The sequence below is a fragment of the Bubalus bubalis genome, chromosome 8, assembly GCF_019923935.1.
Source record: "Bubalus bubalis isolate 160015118507 breed Murrah chromosome 8, NDDB_SH_1, whole genome shotgun sequence".
Taxonomy (NCBI): domain Eukaryota; kingdom Metazoa; phylum Chordata; class Mammalia; order Artiodactyla; family Bovidae; genus Bubalus; species Bubalus bubalis.
The window spans coordinates 75,676,512-75,694,849 of record NC_059164.1 but is presented as its reverse complement, the minus strand read 5'-3'; the positions used below and the strand labels follow the sequence as shown (position 1 = coordinate 75,694,849).

At 43.8% G+C, this 18,338-nt stretch overlaps 1 protein-coding gene across 1 annotated transcript; it reads right to left on the bottom strand.

Moving 5' to 3' along the window:
• Window positions 1–5,310: 5,310 nt before the first annotated feature.
• On the bottom strand, window positions 5,311–13,537 carry LOC102414190 (coiled-coil domain-containing protein 201). The gene is made up of 4 exons (XM_044946776.2): window positions 13,526–13,537; window positions 12,659–12,934; window positions 7,947–8,420; window positions 5,311–6,953 (listed from the first exon to the last, which is right to left on the bottom strand). The coding sequence occupies exons 1-4, from the start codon at window positions 13,535–13,537 to the stop codon at window positions 6,867–6,869; spliced, it is 849 nt and encodes a 282-aa protein (XP_044802711.2). The 3' UTR covers window positions 5,311–6,866.
• Window positions 13,538–18,338: the final 4,801 nt, after the last annotated feature.

Here is an 18,338-nt window from a genome sequence, read left to right as displayed (position 1 = left end):
TCTCAAAGGTCGTCACTATCTTCAAAGTATCACATGACTTGATTAAAAAAATTCAATGTGAGACTCTGTCTTCTAACCAGGGAATTCAACCCATTTATTTTGTTTATGCTATCTTTGAACTTGAACAATCTTGCTTCTCAATTTCCCTAGTCTTGTTTCATTTCCCTTTTTATCGATTCACTTTACTGTAAGTATTAAGATGTGCATGTGTTCTCAGTTGCTCAGTCATGTCTGACTGTTTGTAACCCCATGGACTGTAGCCTGCCAGGCTCTTCTGTCCATGGAATTCTGCAGGTAAGAATACGGGAGTGGGTTGCCATTTCCTTCTCCAGGGGATCTTCCCGACCCAGGGATCAAACCCACATCTCTTAAGTCTCCTGCATTAGCAGGTGAATTCTTTACCACTGTGCCACCTGGGAAGCCCAGAGTATTAAGACTGCCAGAGGGAAAAGAAAATTTCATTATTCACAGTATTAATTGCTACATTATCCTGCACTCAATAAACAATGCTGAGTGCCAAGATGGCTATGATGTTTTGCCTCTATTCTCATCTCCTCTAAACACTGGAGAATATAATTGGTAAAGTTAACCCAACAGTCAAATGGAAGAATAAAGCAACTGAGAGCCTTTTGCTTGGCTGGAATCTTATTTCCTGTTGCATGCTCTTCCAAGTGATAGATGCCAGTCAGCCTTATTCTGCCCTGCCTTTGAGGATGATTTGTAAAAAGTAGAATTATTGATAAGAAAGAGAATGAATGTTTTGGGTGCTCTGATAAACATGAAAACAAAGTAAGAAAAATGGCAAGTGGGAAAAGAAAACGTGTTTTCATTGAAGCAGCAATGCATTCACTTCTGAATAATTCAGGGTCAAAAGGTAAAAACAAGATGATGTTGTCACTGAAAAATAGATACTTGAACTGTCATCATTGCCCCACCCTAACAACACGCTCTTATTAGCTATTATTTTAGTCCTGTGCTTTTTAAAATTTCACAAAAAGATACCTTTTGGAGATATTACAAGTTTTGTTTCAGATTACCACAGTAAAGTGAATATTACAACAAAGTTGCACAATATTTTTGGCCTCCTAGTTATGTTTTTTGGCACACAAAAAAGTTATATTTACACTATTCTATAGTCTGGTAAGTGTACAAAAGCATTATGTCTAAAAATGCACTACATTAATTAAAAAATACTTTATTGGAACTTCCCTGTTGATATAGTGGCTAAGACTTCATGCTCCCAATGCAGGGGGCCTGGATTCGATCTCTAGTCAGAGAATTAAGAGTTTGCATTCTGCAACTAAGTTTGTATGCCAAAACTAAAGATTCTGGTGTGCCGCAACTAAGAGCACAGTCAAATAAATATATATTAAAAGAAATAAAAATTTAAAAATATTGCTAAAAAATGCTGTTATTTGAGAATTTAGCAAGTCGTAGTAGTAGTAAAGATCACTGATCACAGATCAATTACCAAAACGAAGTCAGTAAATGTTAGAAAAATGCCTCTGATGGACTTACTCATTGCAGGGTTGCCACAAATCTTCAATTTGTAGGAAAGGTGTGATCTGTAAAATGCAATGATGTGGAGCACAATAAAATGACATATGCTTGTATTTCACTTTGATAATTTAGAAAATTTCACTTGTACTCCCCACTTTTCACCAGTTCTTGCATCTCAGACTATCCTGATGGAACAGTATTTCTTTCATCTTTTAGGAGATCATTTACCTCAGCCCTCAGTGATAAATTAACCTTATGTTCATCTGTAAATCTCTTCATCTCCTTTCTCAAAAGGTTAAAAAAAAATCTGAAGACACAGCTATCGGTTGACAGTTATTTTCTCTGAAATATCCCATTCAAATTTAGTTTATAGTGAGGGATGACTTCTGTGACTGCTGCTGAGAAATCTGTCAGTCAAATTGTTTTTCCTTTATGCTGTCTTAGGGTTCCCAGAGAAATTAAACCAAGTGTGTGTGTGTGTGTGTGTGTGTGTGGTCCAGGGGTTGGGGTTGGTGGGGGGAGGAGGGAGAGGAAGGGAGGGAGGGTAAGAAGGAAAGAGGGGAAGAAAGAAATGTATTTTAAGGAATTGGTTTGCAAGGATGTAGAGACTGGCAAGTCCAGATTCTGCAGGGCAGGTCAGCAGGCTGGAAATCCAGGGAAGAGTGGAGGCTGCAGCTTGAGTCTGAAGACATCTGGAGGTAGAATCCCCTCTTCATGGGACCCAAGTCTTTTCTCTTAAGGCTTTCAACTGATTGGATGAGGACCACCCATATATGGAAGGTCATCTGCTTTACTCAAAAATCGACTGACATAAATGTTAATTTCATCTAAAAAAAAAAAAACAAACCTTCACAGTGACATCTAGATTGATGTTTGACCGAACAACTGGGCACCATAGCCCAGCAAAGTTTACACGTAAAATTAACCATCACTTATTATGTATAGCTTTTCTCTGATAGTGTCTTTCAGATAAAATCAACTCATCGGAAAGAGATTTTTAAAATTATTCTGAGAAGCACAATATCCCCCAAGTAGAAAAAAGGACATTTACAGACTTCTCAGAGAAAAAATCCAGCTGACTAGAAAACATAAGGAAATATGCTTAACAGAACTATACCAATGAAAGAAATGAAAATAGAAAACAATTTTCCTATCACCTTTCAATTTGGTAAATGTCTTAAAAGATTAAAAAGTATTTATTTGGCTGTGCTGGGTCTCTGTTGTAACACGAGGGATCTTTCACTGCAGTGTATGCAGGCTTACTTGCTCTGTGGCATGTGGTTCTTAGTTCCCTGGTCAGGGATTGAACCCATGTCCTCTCATTGCGAGGTGGATTCTGAAGCACTGAACCATCAGGGAAGTTCCTATTAGATTTTTTAACACTAGCAAAACCACAGTGAACTCCTGCTTGGGCACTGCTCTTGGGAATTTGTAACAGACCACAAAGTGCTAACATTCTTAAATCCAGTAAAATAACTTCTAGGGTTCTACCTAACAAAATCAGTAGACATGGGCACAAAGCATTTTGTACCAAAGTTGTCATCACAGTGTTATTTTTAATGATGAAAACTTGGGAACACATTGGTGGACAGAATTCTAAAGCTGCCCCCCACCAAAGACTCCATGCCTTCTAATCTCCAGACCTGTGACTGGGATGAGATATAACCCCCACCTCCAGCTGTGCGATTGCTTATATCACCAGGCACACCAGACCTCATGAAGGCCCTTAAAAGCAGGGAACTTTCTTTGGTTGGTAAATGCACGTGGCCTTGGGGATGTAAAAGCAGCACCTGGCCCACAGCAAGCGAGGAAAGAGGACCTTGAGTCCATGACCACAGGGAACTGGGCTCTGTTCTTGCCCAGGTATTCCAGGTGAGAGCCTGCTTTGATCTCACCTGGAGTGATCCCAGGCAGAGGCCCAACTGAGCCACCAGAACTGAGCCAATAGGTGGATGGAGCTGCTAAGTTTGTGGTCATTTGTTGTGAAGTCATAGAAAACTAAAACACAACAGAAAGTAAGGTACACTAATATACAAACCAAACATTCAGCAATAGGGAAATTGGAACACATGAGGTGGGCGTGTTCATACAACAAATTCAGTCTCCACAGAGCAATTTTCTGAACCATGCTTGATGAAAAGGGGGAATGCTTGGGGTGTGTGGACATCAAATGCACACATTGTGTATAAATAGGATTTTAGGGAAAAATTTATTATTTAAATAAATATTTGAGATAACTTCTCATTTTAAATAGAAACTGCACCAGGAAACAGCATGTATTTCCTTTGCTCATATATTTTAAAATTGTATTTTCTGCAGGACATATGGGTTTGCAAACAAAACAAGAATTAAGGAAATCCAGTGCTGGTCTAAGTCACACCCATGCTGGCCTCTAAACGACTATGATTAGCGTAATTCCCAGGGGCTATTATTAGAGGTTTGTCATTTTGCCCACAGACAATCATTCATTTCGAGATCTTGCAGCTTCTCATTATGCCACCTGAGTGGCAGCACCCATTGTCCTGAGTGCCTTGGTCTGAGAATATCCCCTCCAGTTCATTCCCAGCGTCTCCAGGGACAGCCCTTCTTGAGGACACAGCTGACTGCTGGAGGTCAGAGGGCCTCCCCTCTGACGCACCTCACTGCCCTCGGGCAGCAGACTGGCCAGCACTGGCTTGTGTGAAGAAGGAACTTCTTCAGTCTGCTTCCCACCAGCGCCCTCCTGTGGACGGAACATGCTCACACTGTGTTTTATTTGTGAAATAGTCACAAGAATTGCACTTTAAACATTTTCTTTGAATTCTCAGGCATGGTTTGGCAGTGCAAAAACTATGTGTCATTAACAAATTCAATAAAAAGTAAATATATGGAAAAAAATAAACATTTTAAGGAGCGGGCCTCCAGATACTTACATATATTCCAATTGTATAAATATAAGAATTTTTTTTTTTTTTTTGTCAAACTGCATGACATGTGGGATCTTAGTTCCCCAACCAGGGATCAAACCAGTGCTCCCTACATTGGGAGCTCGGATCTTAACCACTGGACCACCAAGGAAGTCCCTGGCTTAAAACAACTTTTTTTTTTAATCTAGTTTTTGGCCACACTGTGTAGCATGTGAGATCTTAGTTCCTCGACCGGGAATCAAACTCACTCCCCCTGCATTTGGAGCACAGAGTCTTAACCTCCGGACCACCAGAGGAGTCAAGAATCTGTTTTCTTAATACTTGAGAGTGTGGACTAAGAATGTCGCCTGCCATTTCAGTAAACAAATGATTTTGTTACCTAAGGTGCAGATCAAAGGAATGACTTCAATGAGTCCAGACTCTTGCATCTCTCATATGTAGAAAAGCACTAAAAGCTTTGAGATGTCTGTTTCTTTAATTAGCAGTAATCTTATGTTCGACCACGCTTCCCCCTTGCCACCCCTAGACTCAAATATATTCTGGCTCCTCCTTTACCTCTTCGAAACAGTCTCTCCGAGTGATTGGAGAGGCTGTATAGTGGGCTTAAGTTCTCAGTAAATCTGCAGAATAAAACAATTGTCAACTTTTAGGTTGTGCTTTTTTTCAGTCAACAAGAGAAAACTCAATGTAAAATATCTAGGAATTTATCTCATGGGTAAAACTTTCTCCCGAGTACCTGTAATTCCCAATCTTTCAAAAACAAGTTTTCCCACAGTCCCTGCATTATTTTTCCTTCCTTCCTGGACTCATTCTCAATAGGAATTTTTCAAAGGATGAAGAGAGATAAAAGTCATTTGGTTACACATCAGAATCACTTTGCATCAGACACAGGCTTTGGAAACAGTTCTCATGAAAACAGTTTATTTTTAATAATAAAGGTGGGCAGAATTACATTGCAGTGTTTATCTCCATGTTATTTGATTAAAGTCAGTTTTTCTGCTTCTTACATTTTTACAAAAGTATAAACTTATTTCTATAATCTGATAATTGCTATAAAAAAGGAAAAGGTGAACACATCGAATAGCCATATAAAGGAAGAACTAGCTCACAAAACTTAAATGTTTAAATGCGCTACACAGTAAGTTCGTTCTTACCACATATAAATGAACACCCACAAATCACATTTGAAGTAACTGTTTCATCCTTGCAGCCCCCAACTGCATCTAATACTTCATGAGGAATATTCCATTGTTCCTTCTTTATTCAAAACCTCTGCATAAAATGGAGGCTTCTCCAGGAATCAACGTCCTGAGCTGGAATGCCCTCCACCCACCCAGCAGCTCCAGAGTAAGCCTTTCCTCTTTCTCTCAGGCCATCCTTGACTGTGCCTGCCCCTGGAACCTGCCATGTCCTGTCTCCTGTCATGTCCGGCCAGCCTGAGACTCTGTTTAGGGTGCCCTGTTGGAGTCTGCTCTAGCAATAGGCTTTATCTGTGTCCCTGAGAAGAGCCAGGTCTCCTAGGACTGGCCTGGAGGAGGGCCTGGATGTGTGCAGGATGGTACTGAAAACATAAGCAATCTTTGTTTTTTAGAAGGCAGAAAATAAACATTTTTTTAAGGTAAGTGGGGCGTGAAAGCATTTGCAAGAATAAAACTAGCTCTATGTTGGTAACCACAATGTGTCCACTAACAGACAAGTCTCAGAGACATCTGGACCTGGGAGGCTAATGTGAGGTTTGTGTTGATCAAAGTGCCCCTGGAACCCTGCTTCATTTTCCTTACAGCATGAGGGTCATAGATACCTCCAGCCCTTTGGTGGGATCCTTATCCTAAGCAATGAGGCAGAGAGCTCAGCTCTAGAAAAGGACAGGAGAAGACCTCTGCTACTAGAGGGGGTTAAATTCCTCTCCCAACAACACTAAACAAACCAGTGCCCGCAAACTGTCAGAATATCTTCCAAATGAGAGCCACTGCTCTGGCCTTTCCTGGAATGGTGTTCAAAGCCTGCTAGGTGTGAAGGCTTGTCCACCGGGTGGGCTGCCTAGCAACCTGGTCTTTACCTTAAACTTGGTCCTGTTCCCTACACTGTGTCATCCTAGTATCTCAGACTCACCTGGCTGTGCTGGGGAAGGAGGCAGGGTGGGTGGGAAGATGTATCTCGTCTCCGGGTACTCCAGGGTGGCCCTGGGGCATCCATCTCCCCTGTCCACACCTGCCCCGCCCCCACTACATCCCTTCATCTCTGCTGGAGATGAAGACCCCATGTTTGGAATCTGAGGAACAAGATCATCAGCCAGTTCCTGCCACCCCATCCAGAGGCACAATGGAGAGCAAGGTCAGACCCAGGGCAAGTCCTGAGGAAGGTCTACAGACATACAGATGGTTGGACGGACAGATAAGTAAGTCAGGCCATGGCAGGAGCTCCTGAGCACAACTGCATCCTGGGCCCAGGGCTGAGCACTCAGTCGTCCTCGATGGTGAGTTCATGCTGGGTGGCCTCCTCGATGTTCTGAAGCAGGTGGATTTCCCACTGCCTCACTCGCTCTGTCTGTTAACAGAAAGGCATCTCTGAGGTCTACCTTGTAAGAACACTGATCTTTGCCAGAGACAAGCTGGGTAGGAAAAGCAGGTGCCTATCCAGGACTGCAAGGCCCTCACATGGGCCTACTCTTGGGCACCATGCAGGACTCACAAGTGATAGCCAGCCTGGCCAGCCTTTGCATGCCAGGCACTATGACCTCATGATGGAGCCAGTCAGACCCCAGGGGACTGAGCCCAGTGTGAGGACAAGCAGGTACGTGAGAGAATGGAGGGAGCTAGGACCCCAGGATCTGGGTCTGACAAGGGCAGAGAGGGGTTGCGGGGGAGGAGACAGGAACAAGGAGGGATCCGCCAGGCATGGGCAGAGAGTGTGAGGGGTGGGGTGGGCACTTGCAAATGAGTGTGTGAGGCTGTCTAGACAGGCCATTTTCCTGCTGTGTCTTCTAGGGGCTCTTCTAGGGCGGCTGAGGGCAGGTAAAGGAGGAAGGGCCCGTAGGACAGTGGGATGGGGGTGGGATGACTCAGGCTGCTGAACAAGGTACAGGCACGTAGAAACACAGTGGGCAAAGTTCAGATGGCTTAGCCTGATCTGGTAGTGTGTGGTGTGAGGGCTGGATCTCAGAGGACAAGTCACAGCTCAGAGGAGGACAGAGAGTGTGGCTTTCCAGGGACTCCACTCCATCCCCCCCCAGCCCCAGGGCAGGCTGATAGGTGTGCTATGGAGTTCAAGGAGTGCATGGGAAATGTGGGAGGCACTACAAGTGAAAGTCCTTCTTGTGGGGTCACGGGGACCCCTCAGAGTCAGGGAAGGGTGGGTACAGGCAGGGCCCTGGGCTGGATGGTCTCCTTCAGTCCTGGTGACCTCATGATGCCCAGGACATGACCCATCAGTGAGGAAAGAGCAGCATTTACTCAACTGTCACCAGGCTGCCTTCCAGGGGGGGCCTTGGGCAGGGACTCCAAGCTCTGGGGAATGGGCTGGGGTCGGGTTGCGTCCTACCACAGCAGCCAGCCTCTTTAGGTCCCGAGGCCTCCTCCTGGCGGTGTCCGGGATCCCAGGCAATCCCAAGTTTGGTGGCGATCTCCTTGCTGGTGGGGACTTGCCCTGCTGCTGCTGCTGGGTGACTGAGGCTGGCACGGGCGGGTCTTCCTCAAAAGCAAAGGGGTCTGAGTTGGATCCAAGCTGCTTACTGGACACTTCAGAGGCCTCGATGGTAGAAAGCCGCCTCTTTCTGAAGGAGGCCATGAGGCTGACCCCTCCTGGGGATGACAGGAGGTCCCAGGAGGACCGTGCAGGTCGTGGGGACCTGCCTGCAGGGCCCCTTTCCTGGTGGCTGGGGACATCACCCTGTAACCCTGAGTGCCAGCTGAGGGCAGCTCCAGCTGGGGTGCTGTGCTTCAGGGCCCACCTCAGGGATGACCGTCTGGTCACGGAAGAAAAGCTCTCATCCTCAGGGGAGCTCAACCCAGAAGCCTGTCAAAACAAAACACAGAGGTCAGTGTCCCAGAAGGTCAGTCACAGCCAGAGGGAGCCTTGGGCTGGACACCAAGCCCCCGGGGAACTTTCCTGAGGTGTGACCACCATGAGGCAGGCCCTCCAGTTCTTCCCCAGTGAGGGGAGCCTCTAGCACTAAGCTGAAGCCCGGCCTAGGACAAGACCACCCTTGTACTCTGTCTGCCGTTTTACTAGTTTTCTCTTTTTTTTTGGTTAAAATGTTAAGCGTCCATCAAAAAGATTTTTCTTTTTTTAAGGATAAGACTGAAAAACAGATGACTTTTAGATAATGTTTCTTTAAGAAAAAAAGTTTGAAATGTCAATGAAATCATCTTAACCTTGAAATTCAGTATGAAAAAGCAAAATTGCTGTTTTTTTGTATGTAAATGCAATCACACTGGGTGGGCATGGGTGCTTAGAGTGGGGTAGGATGTTTTCTCAAAAATCTTGATAATATCCCAATCCCAAACATATTGATAGGTGGTAGTGATTTCATCATGGCCACTTTTCTTCTTCCAAAATAAACCCTTGATTAAACCATCAGAGGTGCTGAAAGTACAGTCTAGAGAGGGTTTCCTATGGAAACATTTAATTCATGGAGTGTGTTGGAACTTTCAAAATCGAGGTGGGTGTAATCATCACCCAGGAACTGAGGGGAAGTCAAGTTCAGGTGGGGTGAGTGACTGGAAGCAGGTAAGCAGCAGGGCTGAGCTGTGGACCAGAGCTGGTGATGCCCACATTTGGGGATGCCTGGTTACACCCATCAAGATGCCTCAAGCTGGGCCAGAAAGCAGGGAGAAAGTGCTCCCTCCGCTTGGGAGGATGAGCTAATCGCAATCACACACGGTCAACTGTGCAGCCCTTGGGGTCCTTTTGAATCCTGTTTCCTTTAGCAAAAACCCTTGGAAATAGATCGCTGTTAACTCTAACTAGGGCTTCCCAGGTGGTTCTGTGGCAAAGAATCTGCCTGCCAAGCAGGAGACCTGGGTTTCATCACTGGGTCAGGAAGATTCTGTGGAGAAGGAAGTGGCAATAAACTCCGGTATTCTTGCCTGGAGAATCCCATGGACAGAGGAGCCTGGTGGGCTCAGTCCATGGGATAACAGAGTCAGTCATGACTTAACTCACCAAGCAGCAGCAGCAACTCTTATTGACCTGAAAGATAGGATTTACTCCAGAGAATTGAGTTGGCATCAGAAATTGCCCAACTGTCTTCCATCCCACTGACAGCACGGGAGGATTCTGGTTCCTGCATATCCTCACCAACATTTGGTATTGTCTGTTTTTAATTTTTTTTTTAAATTTCAGTCTTTCTAATATATGAGTAGTGGTATCTAATTTGCATAGTAGTCTTCATTTGAATTTCTATAATGTCCAATGATGGTAAATAAATGAAACGATGTTCACTATCTATCTTGTTTGGTGGAGTCAAGTTCAAACAGCTGCCACATCTAGGATAAACTCACCTATTCAATGACTCTCAGATTGAATTAGAACACAAATCCAACTTCACACTGTATACAGTAGGATGCACTAAAGATCAGAAGCTCAAGAAAGTTTCAAAGTAGGATGAAACAATGGAGGGACTTCACTATTTATATCAGAAAAGGCCGAATTCATAGCAGAAATACATTAATATATCAAGACCACAAAAATACAGTGTAATAAAAAATAAAAGTGAAAACTTTTCTATTATAATTATCTTTGCACCAGATAGTATAGCATCAACATTCATAGAGCAAAATTCGAGAAATAAGGAGAAAGAGAAATGAAGTAGTGATAATTCACTTTTCTTTTTTTAGCCCCTGCTAGATCAAGGAGAAGGCAATGGCACCCCACTCCAGTCCTCTTGCCTCGAAAATCCCATGGGCGGAGGAGCCTGGTAGGCTGCAGTCCATGGGGTTGCTAAGAGTCTGACACGACTGAGCGACTTCTCTTTCACTTTTCACTTTCATGCATTGGAGAAGGAAATGACAGCCCACTCCAGTGTTCTTGCCTGGAGAATCCCAGGGATGGGGGAGCCTGGTGGGCTGTCGTCTATGGGGTCGCACAGAGTCAGACACGACTGAAGCGACTTAGCAGCAGCAGCAGCAGATCAAGGAGAAAAAGAAATGATCTAAACGCCTTGGAAGATAATCAGCACCTGTGAAAGGAGACTAAGTCTTCTACTTCAAACAGGGACCAAGATCTCAGAATAAAGACGTGGGGTGAGGGGGAAAACTGGGACTTTCACAAAAGAGAAACTTCAAGGAGAGATATTTTTTATTAAAAAGAGCTACCTTTAACTAACCCATTTATGAAAGTGAAAAAAGAACCAATAATTCAATTTTGGAAATTTGAATACAGTTATATTGTAACATATTAAAAGTTTACAGATAAAATGATTTAGTATTGCTTTACAAATATTTATACACAGAGCTTACAGATAAAAAACAAGTGCTGTTTTACAAAAATAATCTCCTAGTCATACACATGAGAAATGGGAAAAAACTGGGATTTCAAAGGAGTAGGGAAGAGAGATCTTTTTCTCATTACATGTTGTTTGGCCTGGTTGGCCATTTGGAAAAAAAAAAGAATGGTTAAATCATGCCCCTACCTCATGCCTTACATAAAATAAATTACAAGGAATTGAATATTATACTCTTTAAAAATTCAGATTATTAGAAAAATAATTAAAAAATCTAAAACAAAGTTGGATTCTTATTCACATCACTCATGATAAATTCCAAATGGATATAAGATTTAAAAATAAAAAAACAAAGATATAAAAGTATTGGAAGGAAATGGTGGTGAATTTCTTTGTAAATTTGTCAGAAGTAAGGCTTTCTAACTATCTCATATACAGAAGCCATAAAAAAGAAAAAATTAAACTAAATATAATTTTTAAAAAGATGATATACTAAGTAGGATAGGTAAACCACAAATTTCAGAAGAGATAAATAAGGGTTTAATCTTTCTAATACCTAGGAAAAAGCTGATAAACTAAAGGATAAATATGCTAGGACCTTTAACAGTGTTTTATATACAGTGTTTTAAATATACTGACAAGGAAAGATCTCTGTTTTAGGTAGAATTCTTTTGTACAAACTGAGGAAAAAAGAATCTAAAGAAAGTTCTAGAAGAGGCTAAAAACATGATGTTTACTTATGGTATAAACATAAGGGTCGACAGAGGGTGATGGGAGTCACTGTGTACTTGTCTATGTTTTTTTATTTTGAAACCAGGGGCATGTGTCACCTATTTACAAAGGAAAAAGGAAAAAGAAGCCCCTACTTGTCTGGTGAAGAGACACAGAAACTCAAGAAATCCCAAGAAAATCCCTGGTTTTGGTGGGGGTGGGGCGGTGATTGAGGGCTCCTTAGTCAGCTGGTGCCACTGGAGCCAAAATACAGGTTATGAAGGTCAGGTTTTGAACTTCACCGGGGGCCTGTTACCTAATTCTGCAGCCCTGCTTTCCATTTTGCATCTGGGACAAGGCAACGCCTGGGTTCCCCTCTGTCTCCCATCGATTCCCTTGGCCTCCAGGCTTTCCCCAGAGAGGTGGAGTCGCTCTTTGCAGCCCTGTGGACTGTAGCCCGCCAGGCTCCTCAGTCCATGAAAATTTCCAGGCAAGAATACTGGAGTGGGTTGTCATTTCCTTCTCCAGGGGAACTTCCCAACCCAGGGATGGAACCCACATCTTTTACCTCTCCTGCATTGGCAGGCGGATTCTTCACCACTAGCGAGCCACCTGGACTCCCCCGCAGGAGTGGGGAGGGGGCAGCAGAAGGGGCTGTGTGGCAGAACAGGGGAATCCCCTCTGATGTCTCCGGGATGGCGCCCTGGGTGTGGTACCCAGGCAAGTCGGGGCTCTGAGCACAGGTCGCTGGCGGGCGGAGAAAAAATGGACAGGGGTCTCTGGACCAGGGAAGTCGTGTAGCGCCTCGGACAAGGAGCAGGAGGCCCCCTGATATTAGCTCAGGGCCTGTCTGACTAACCTGGAGCTCAGGCAGGACTCTGCGGCTGTTTCCAGCAGCGGCAGGAGCCGGGGATTCCTATCTTGGCCCCCTGAAGCATCCCTCCACTCCCCCATCCCCAGCCCCATCCTGCCCTGGCCTACCTGCCCCTGGACATATTCGGAAGCCTCCCTCCCCACTGCCCCACCTTGACCCTACCTCCTCGCACCCGCCCCTTTCCAGTCCTCACTCCAAACTGATCCCCATCATGCTCTGGCCTACCTTCGCCCCAGGCTCCATCCTGCCTCCCAGCGGGGACCAGACGCCGGCAGCGCTCTCCGAGAGCCCCTGCGCCCTGAAGTACCTGCGGTGTCGGTGCTGCAGGCCCACGCAGGTGTGCAGGAGCCCACCTGTGCAGTCTTCCGTTGATGACTGCGCAGGCGCAGGGCAGCTGGAGGCGGGGGGCGGTGCGGGGCGGGGGGAGGAGTGGGGGTCGGGCGCCAAGCCTTGAGGGTCTCCACCTGGCTCACTGCCTCTGTGTCCGCTGGGTTGTGAGTCCTAACTCAGGAAGTCAGGGCCCATGGGTGCCTGGGGACGGCCTCCAACAATGGGCCAAGCATAGCACTCTCACCACGTGCCAAATGGTTTATCAACATCCTCAAAGGAGTAGAGATCATCATTCCAACTTAGTCCCCTAAGGCGCTGAGACCATGGACATGGCAACCCTCTTGCCCTTGCTACTAATCTTCTATTTTTAAAAAGTGTTATCCATCTGAGCTTTGCCAGTAAGTCACTGTGATTTGGGGTGGATGGATGTTGTCACTGTTTTTTCCTTTGTCTATAAATTTAGGCAATGTCTGAGGTCATAGTTTTCCTAATGTTCTGAGATCTCTGAATCCTGGAGGCACCCTAGAGTACTGAAGGCGATTGTCAGAGACAAGGATTCTCCAGGGAACCCTTCCCCACCTGTTAGCACAGACCATCACAACTGAGAAAGCACTTCAGATTCAAGTGCTGCTGGGCAGTGGAAGGGAGCCCTCTTCACCGTGCTGCTGGGGCTCTTAGTGGACACAGCCCTTCTGGAGGGCAGGTCAGCTAGGTGCAAGGCTTGAGAGCATGCTCAGCCTTTGATGGAGCAGTTCCACTTACAGGAGCACGCATGCCTGTGTCCTCAGTTGCTCAGTCGTGTCCGACTCTTTGCAACCCTATGGACTGTAGCCCGCCAGGCTCAGTTCTCCAGGCGAGAATACTGGAGTGGGTTGCCAACCCCTCCTCCAGGAGATCTTCCTGACCCAGGGATCAAACCTGAGTCATCTTCATTGCAGGCAGATTCTTTACCATTGAGCCACAGGGGAAGGCCCTTATAGGAGCACCAGGAAGCAATCAGACCAAGTAGTCACTCATTTTCTGTTATATCTGTGGAGTGTTGTCTTTAAGAACCCCAACAGAAGTGCACACACATCCAAGGACAAGGAATGCTCTGCAGCCAGCAATCTGTGTTTCAACATATGTGCATCCATGTGCATGTATGTACACACACATATGCTGTGGATGTAAATACACACTGTAGACAAAATGTTCGTAATATATTAAATGAAAAAATGCTGTAGAACAGATAGTACAAATTTTAAAATTACACAGTACATGCCACACACACACACACAGACATAAACACACACACCCAAAAAGATTCGTGGAGATGGGAACATGGGTAATATCTAGGTGTTAGCATAATAGGTAAATTTTAATATCATTTAAATCCATTTTATATTTTTCTAAAAATAACATGTAAATTAGTAAACAATAATTAAAAAAATAAAGCTCACCTGGTACAGTGGATCATTTTCCAGATGGGGAAACTGAGGGCTGCAGAGGGGAAGGGCTTGCCCAAAGTCCTGGATGAATAAGGTGGGGGCTGCCTGGACACCATCCCAGTGTCCTGAGGTCTGGGTCAATGTTTTGTTGCTGCATCGGTACACCCCTAGGGTCCTCCTGACCTCATGGCACTTAGGCACACTGCTTTGAGCATAATGTAAGCCTCTTTTGTTTGTGTTTGTGAATAAAAACATTGTGAAATCTGCAGTGTGTGTCCAGAGTCGCATTAGTCCAGCACACAGGGTCACCTGTGAGCGGTGCCTTTCACTATGACATTGGGCAGCCCTCTAGGGAGAAACATGGGGGTCTGGGTATGTGCAAAGGCCCCACAGGGGTTCCAAGCCTGGCCCATGGCAGCAGCTGACCCTCAGTCTCCAAGCTCCTCATCTTTGCCCACAGCCCAGTGCATTCCTTGTGTTGACCCTCGGAGGTTCAGTAGCCCAGAACCCGGATTCCCCTCACTGTGTAGGCGAGGACCTGGAGAGGCTGAACTCGAGTGTGATTCAAGTACAAGTTTCAGGCATGCACATGCCTGCTAGTCTGCCACACAGAAACCTGCATTATAGGTAGAAATACTGCTCTTGGTGTAGAAGGGCTGGTTCAGAGCTTGGGTCTGGTCATTTTGAAGGTGTGGGCCCAGAATGAGAGTCACGCCATGGTGTGTTCTGCTCATGTGTAGGAAAGCCTCAGTACAGCGCTTGGCGTGTGGTGGATCCTCAGCGATGGGCGTGAGTCAGTGTAACTCTTGCCCGTGCTGTTTTGATTGTCATCCTCCGTTGGTGGTTTCCATTCGCATCTCACATTGCTGCCTCTTCTGAACTCCAGCACGATGAATTACCTGTTGTTTCTGTATTGTATAATATATATTTTTATTTTCTGCATCGGATGATGTTTTGGCATCTTAGAAACTTTCTGGCTGGGGAGATATTGGCTCTCCTTGGGTAGAAAAGGGCTCATCCAGGAGCATGTTTTTGATATAAGAACCAATCAGTCCAGAGCCAGGCCTATTCTATTTAGGCTGTGCTTCCCTGTAAGCAAAATTCTTCTGTCTTAGTCACTCCAGGGCTAGGTACCAGGCAACCAGAGGCCACCCCTATGCCTTAAAGCCACTGGCATTATTCAAACTAGCCAGTCCTAAGCTGTTCACCCTACTCTGCCCTGCCTTTCCCATGGAGACTCCAGGAAAGGCCATGGCTTTGATCTCTCCCTTGCTCTTGTTCTCTATCTCTTGGCCACTCTGGTGCTTCTCCTGTGGCCCTGCATGGCATGCTGGACCTCCTGTGTCCAGGACCTGGGAGAGAAATACATATTTTATTTATTCAGATCTACTCCTGTGGTCCATCAACTTTAAAATTCCATACCCAAAACATAAAGTCTTAGTACAGTTTCTACACAACCAATATGCTCAGGGTTGCCTTTGACTCCAGGTTACAAATAAGAGGCTAATAGTTGGTACTACTTTACAATAATAGGAGGAGAATAAAATCCATAAAGTTCATTAATAAATAAGTACAAATATTGCTTTAATATAATTCAAATTTGCAAAGAGAAAATGCCAGAATTTTCTTCAAAACAGAAAGCACCAGACCCACATAGAATCCTACTGAACATTTAAGGAAGAAGTTATACCAATTCTCTATAATAATCTTGCAGAATATTGAAGCAGAGGGAATAATTCCTAGTCCATTCTATGAGACCAGCATTACCATTACACCAAAAATGGATGAAGACATTACAATAAAAGAAGACTACAGACCAATGTCTCTCATTAACATAGACACAAAAATCCTCAACAAAATATTAGAAAGTTGAATCCAATAGTGTATTAAAAAGAATCACATGACTTGACCAAATAGGATTTATCCCAGGTTTACAGGCTGGATCAACACTAAAATTAACGTACTCTATCACATAATAGGCTAAGGAAGTACCACACAATAATACCAATAGACACAGAAAAAGCATTTGACAAAATCCAACACCAATTCATGACAAAAACTCAGTAGACTAAAAATAGAAGGGAACTTTTCTCAACTTGTTGATGATTATCTACAAGAAAACTACAGCTAAGTCATGCTTAATAGTGAGAGGCTCAAAGCTTTCTCAATAGCAGCAGGCACAGGAAAGGACAACTTCTTTCACCATTACATGACAACGTTGTACTCGAAGTTCTAGGCAATGCAGTAAGACAGGGGAAGGGAAGAAAAGCATACAGATTGGGGAGGAAGAATTCAAATTGGGTTTATTTGCAGACTGACATGGCCGTCTAGGAAAAAGAAATCTGGAAGAATCAGCAAAAAGATTCCTGCAACTAATTAGTCATTTTAGCAAGGTTGTATACAGGTTAATATACAAAAGTTGTATACAGGTTAGTATACAAAAGTATACAGGTTAATATACAGAAGTCAGTACCTTTTGAAAATAACAGCATTAAATTAATGGAATTTGAAATTAAAAACAACACCCATTAACATTAGCATTCCCCCCAAATGAAATACTCGTGTATAAATCTAACAAGATATGTATGAGATCTATATGAGGAAAACTATAAAAGTCTGATGAAAGAGATTAAAGAAAAATTTAATAAATAATTTAATAAAATTAATAATGGAATTTAATCATGGATAGGAAGACTCAATATTGTCAAGATGGCAGTTCTTCCCTACTTCAACTATGGACTCAAGACAATCCCAATCAAATCACTAAGTTACTTTGTAGATGTCAACAAACTGATTCTAAATTTTACATGGACAGGAAAAAGACTCAGAATAGCTAACACAATATTGATGAAGAACAAAGTTGGAAGACTGACATTACAGGACTTCAAGATTTATTATAAATCTACAGTAAATAGATTATAATGTATAAATGTATAGATCTATAGCATGGAGTGTGGTATTGAATTAATAGACAAACAAGGCAATGCAGAAGTTTAGGGAGTCCAGAATAGAGCCCCATTAATACCATCAACTGGTCTTGTACAAAAGACCAAGGTTAATACAATATAGTAAGATAATTTTTTCAACACATGGTGCTGGAACAACTACACATATATAAGCAAAAAAAAAAAAAATCTAGACACAGGTTTACATTCTTTGCAAAAATTAACTCAAAATGGATCACAGAACTAAATGTAAAATGCAAAACTATAAATTCTTAGAAGATGATCTAGGAGAAAACCTGGATGATCTTGGATATAGTGATGGCTTTTTCAGATACAACACTAAACACATGATACATGAAAACAAAAATTCGTAAGTTCAATAAAATTATTATTCAATAAAATTATTCGTAAATTCAGTAAAATTAAAAACTTTGGATCTGAGAAAGTAAATGTCAAAAGAATGAGGAAAAACCCCACAGACTGGGAGAAAATATTTGCAAAAGACAAATCTAATAAAGGACTGTTAGATAAAATGCTAAAAGAACCCTTACAACTTAAAAATAAGAAAACAACTTCATTAATAACGGTCAAAGGCCTTACGAGACACATCCACAAAGAGGATAAACAGATGGTAACTGAGCACATGGAAAAAATGCTCCACTTCATATTTCATCTGGGAAATGAAAATTACGACAAAGAGATATAACCACACAACTATTAGAATGACCCAAATCCAGATATTGACAATGCCAACTGATGAAGATGGTGTGGAGCAAAAGAACGCTTGTTTACTCCTAGTAAGGGCATCCACAGATGTTCACTCTCTAATGTGGCTGAGACCCCTCCCCCTGTGATGTACACACTTGATGTGGGTAACTGCTCGAGATTGTAATGTAGGAGGCCGTCGCCTACTTTTGTGCCCAGGGTCCCTGCCCTTTGCCCAGGTCAGAGAATTAGCAGAGTTGAGCAACCTCATGCCTGGTAGGCATGAGTAAAACAGCACATTGTTGCCACATTGTGTGTGGGAGAGGTCCTGCTGCCCTTGGGCTGGTTGGATGGGGTTTGGTGAGGGGGATCCTGAATGTTTGAGGTTGACTGATGGGCCCATAGTCTTTGTGTGGATAAGTGGGGAGGTAGAACTACTGAGGGATGTCATGGGGCCAGTCTGGTGCAGCAGTCTGTCCTACTCATAGAAGTCATGGA

Bases quoted from the DNA above. Each gene is read 5' to 3' on its own strand.
- LOC102414190 (XM_044946776.2), bottom strand. The intron at 8,421-12,658 runs GTAGGCCAGAGC...TTGTTTTGACAG, and splicing joins GGATGGAGCCTGGGGCGAAG to GCTTCTGGGTTGAGCTCCCC. The intron at 6,954-7,946 runs GTAGGACGCAAC...TTCTGTTAACAG, and splicing joins TAAAGAGGCTGGCTGCTGTG to ACAGAGCGAGTGAGGCAGTG.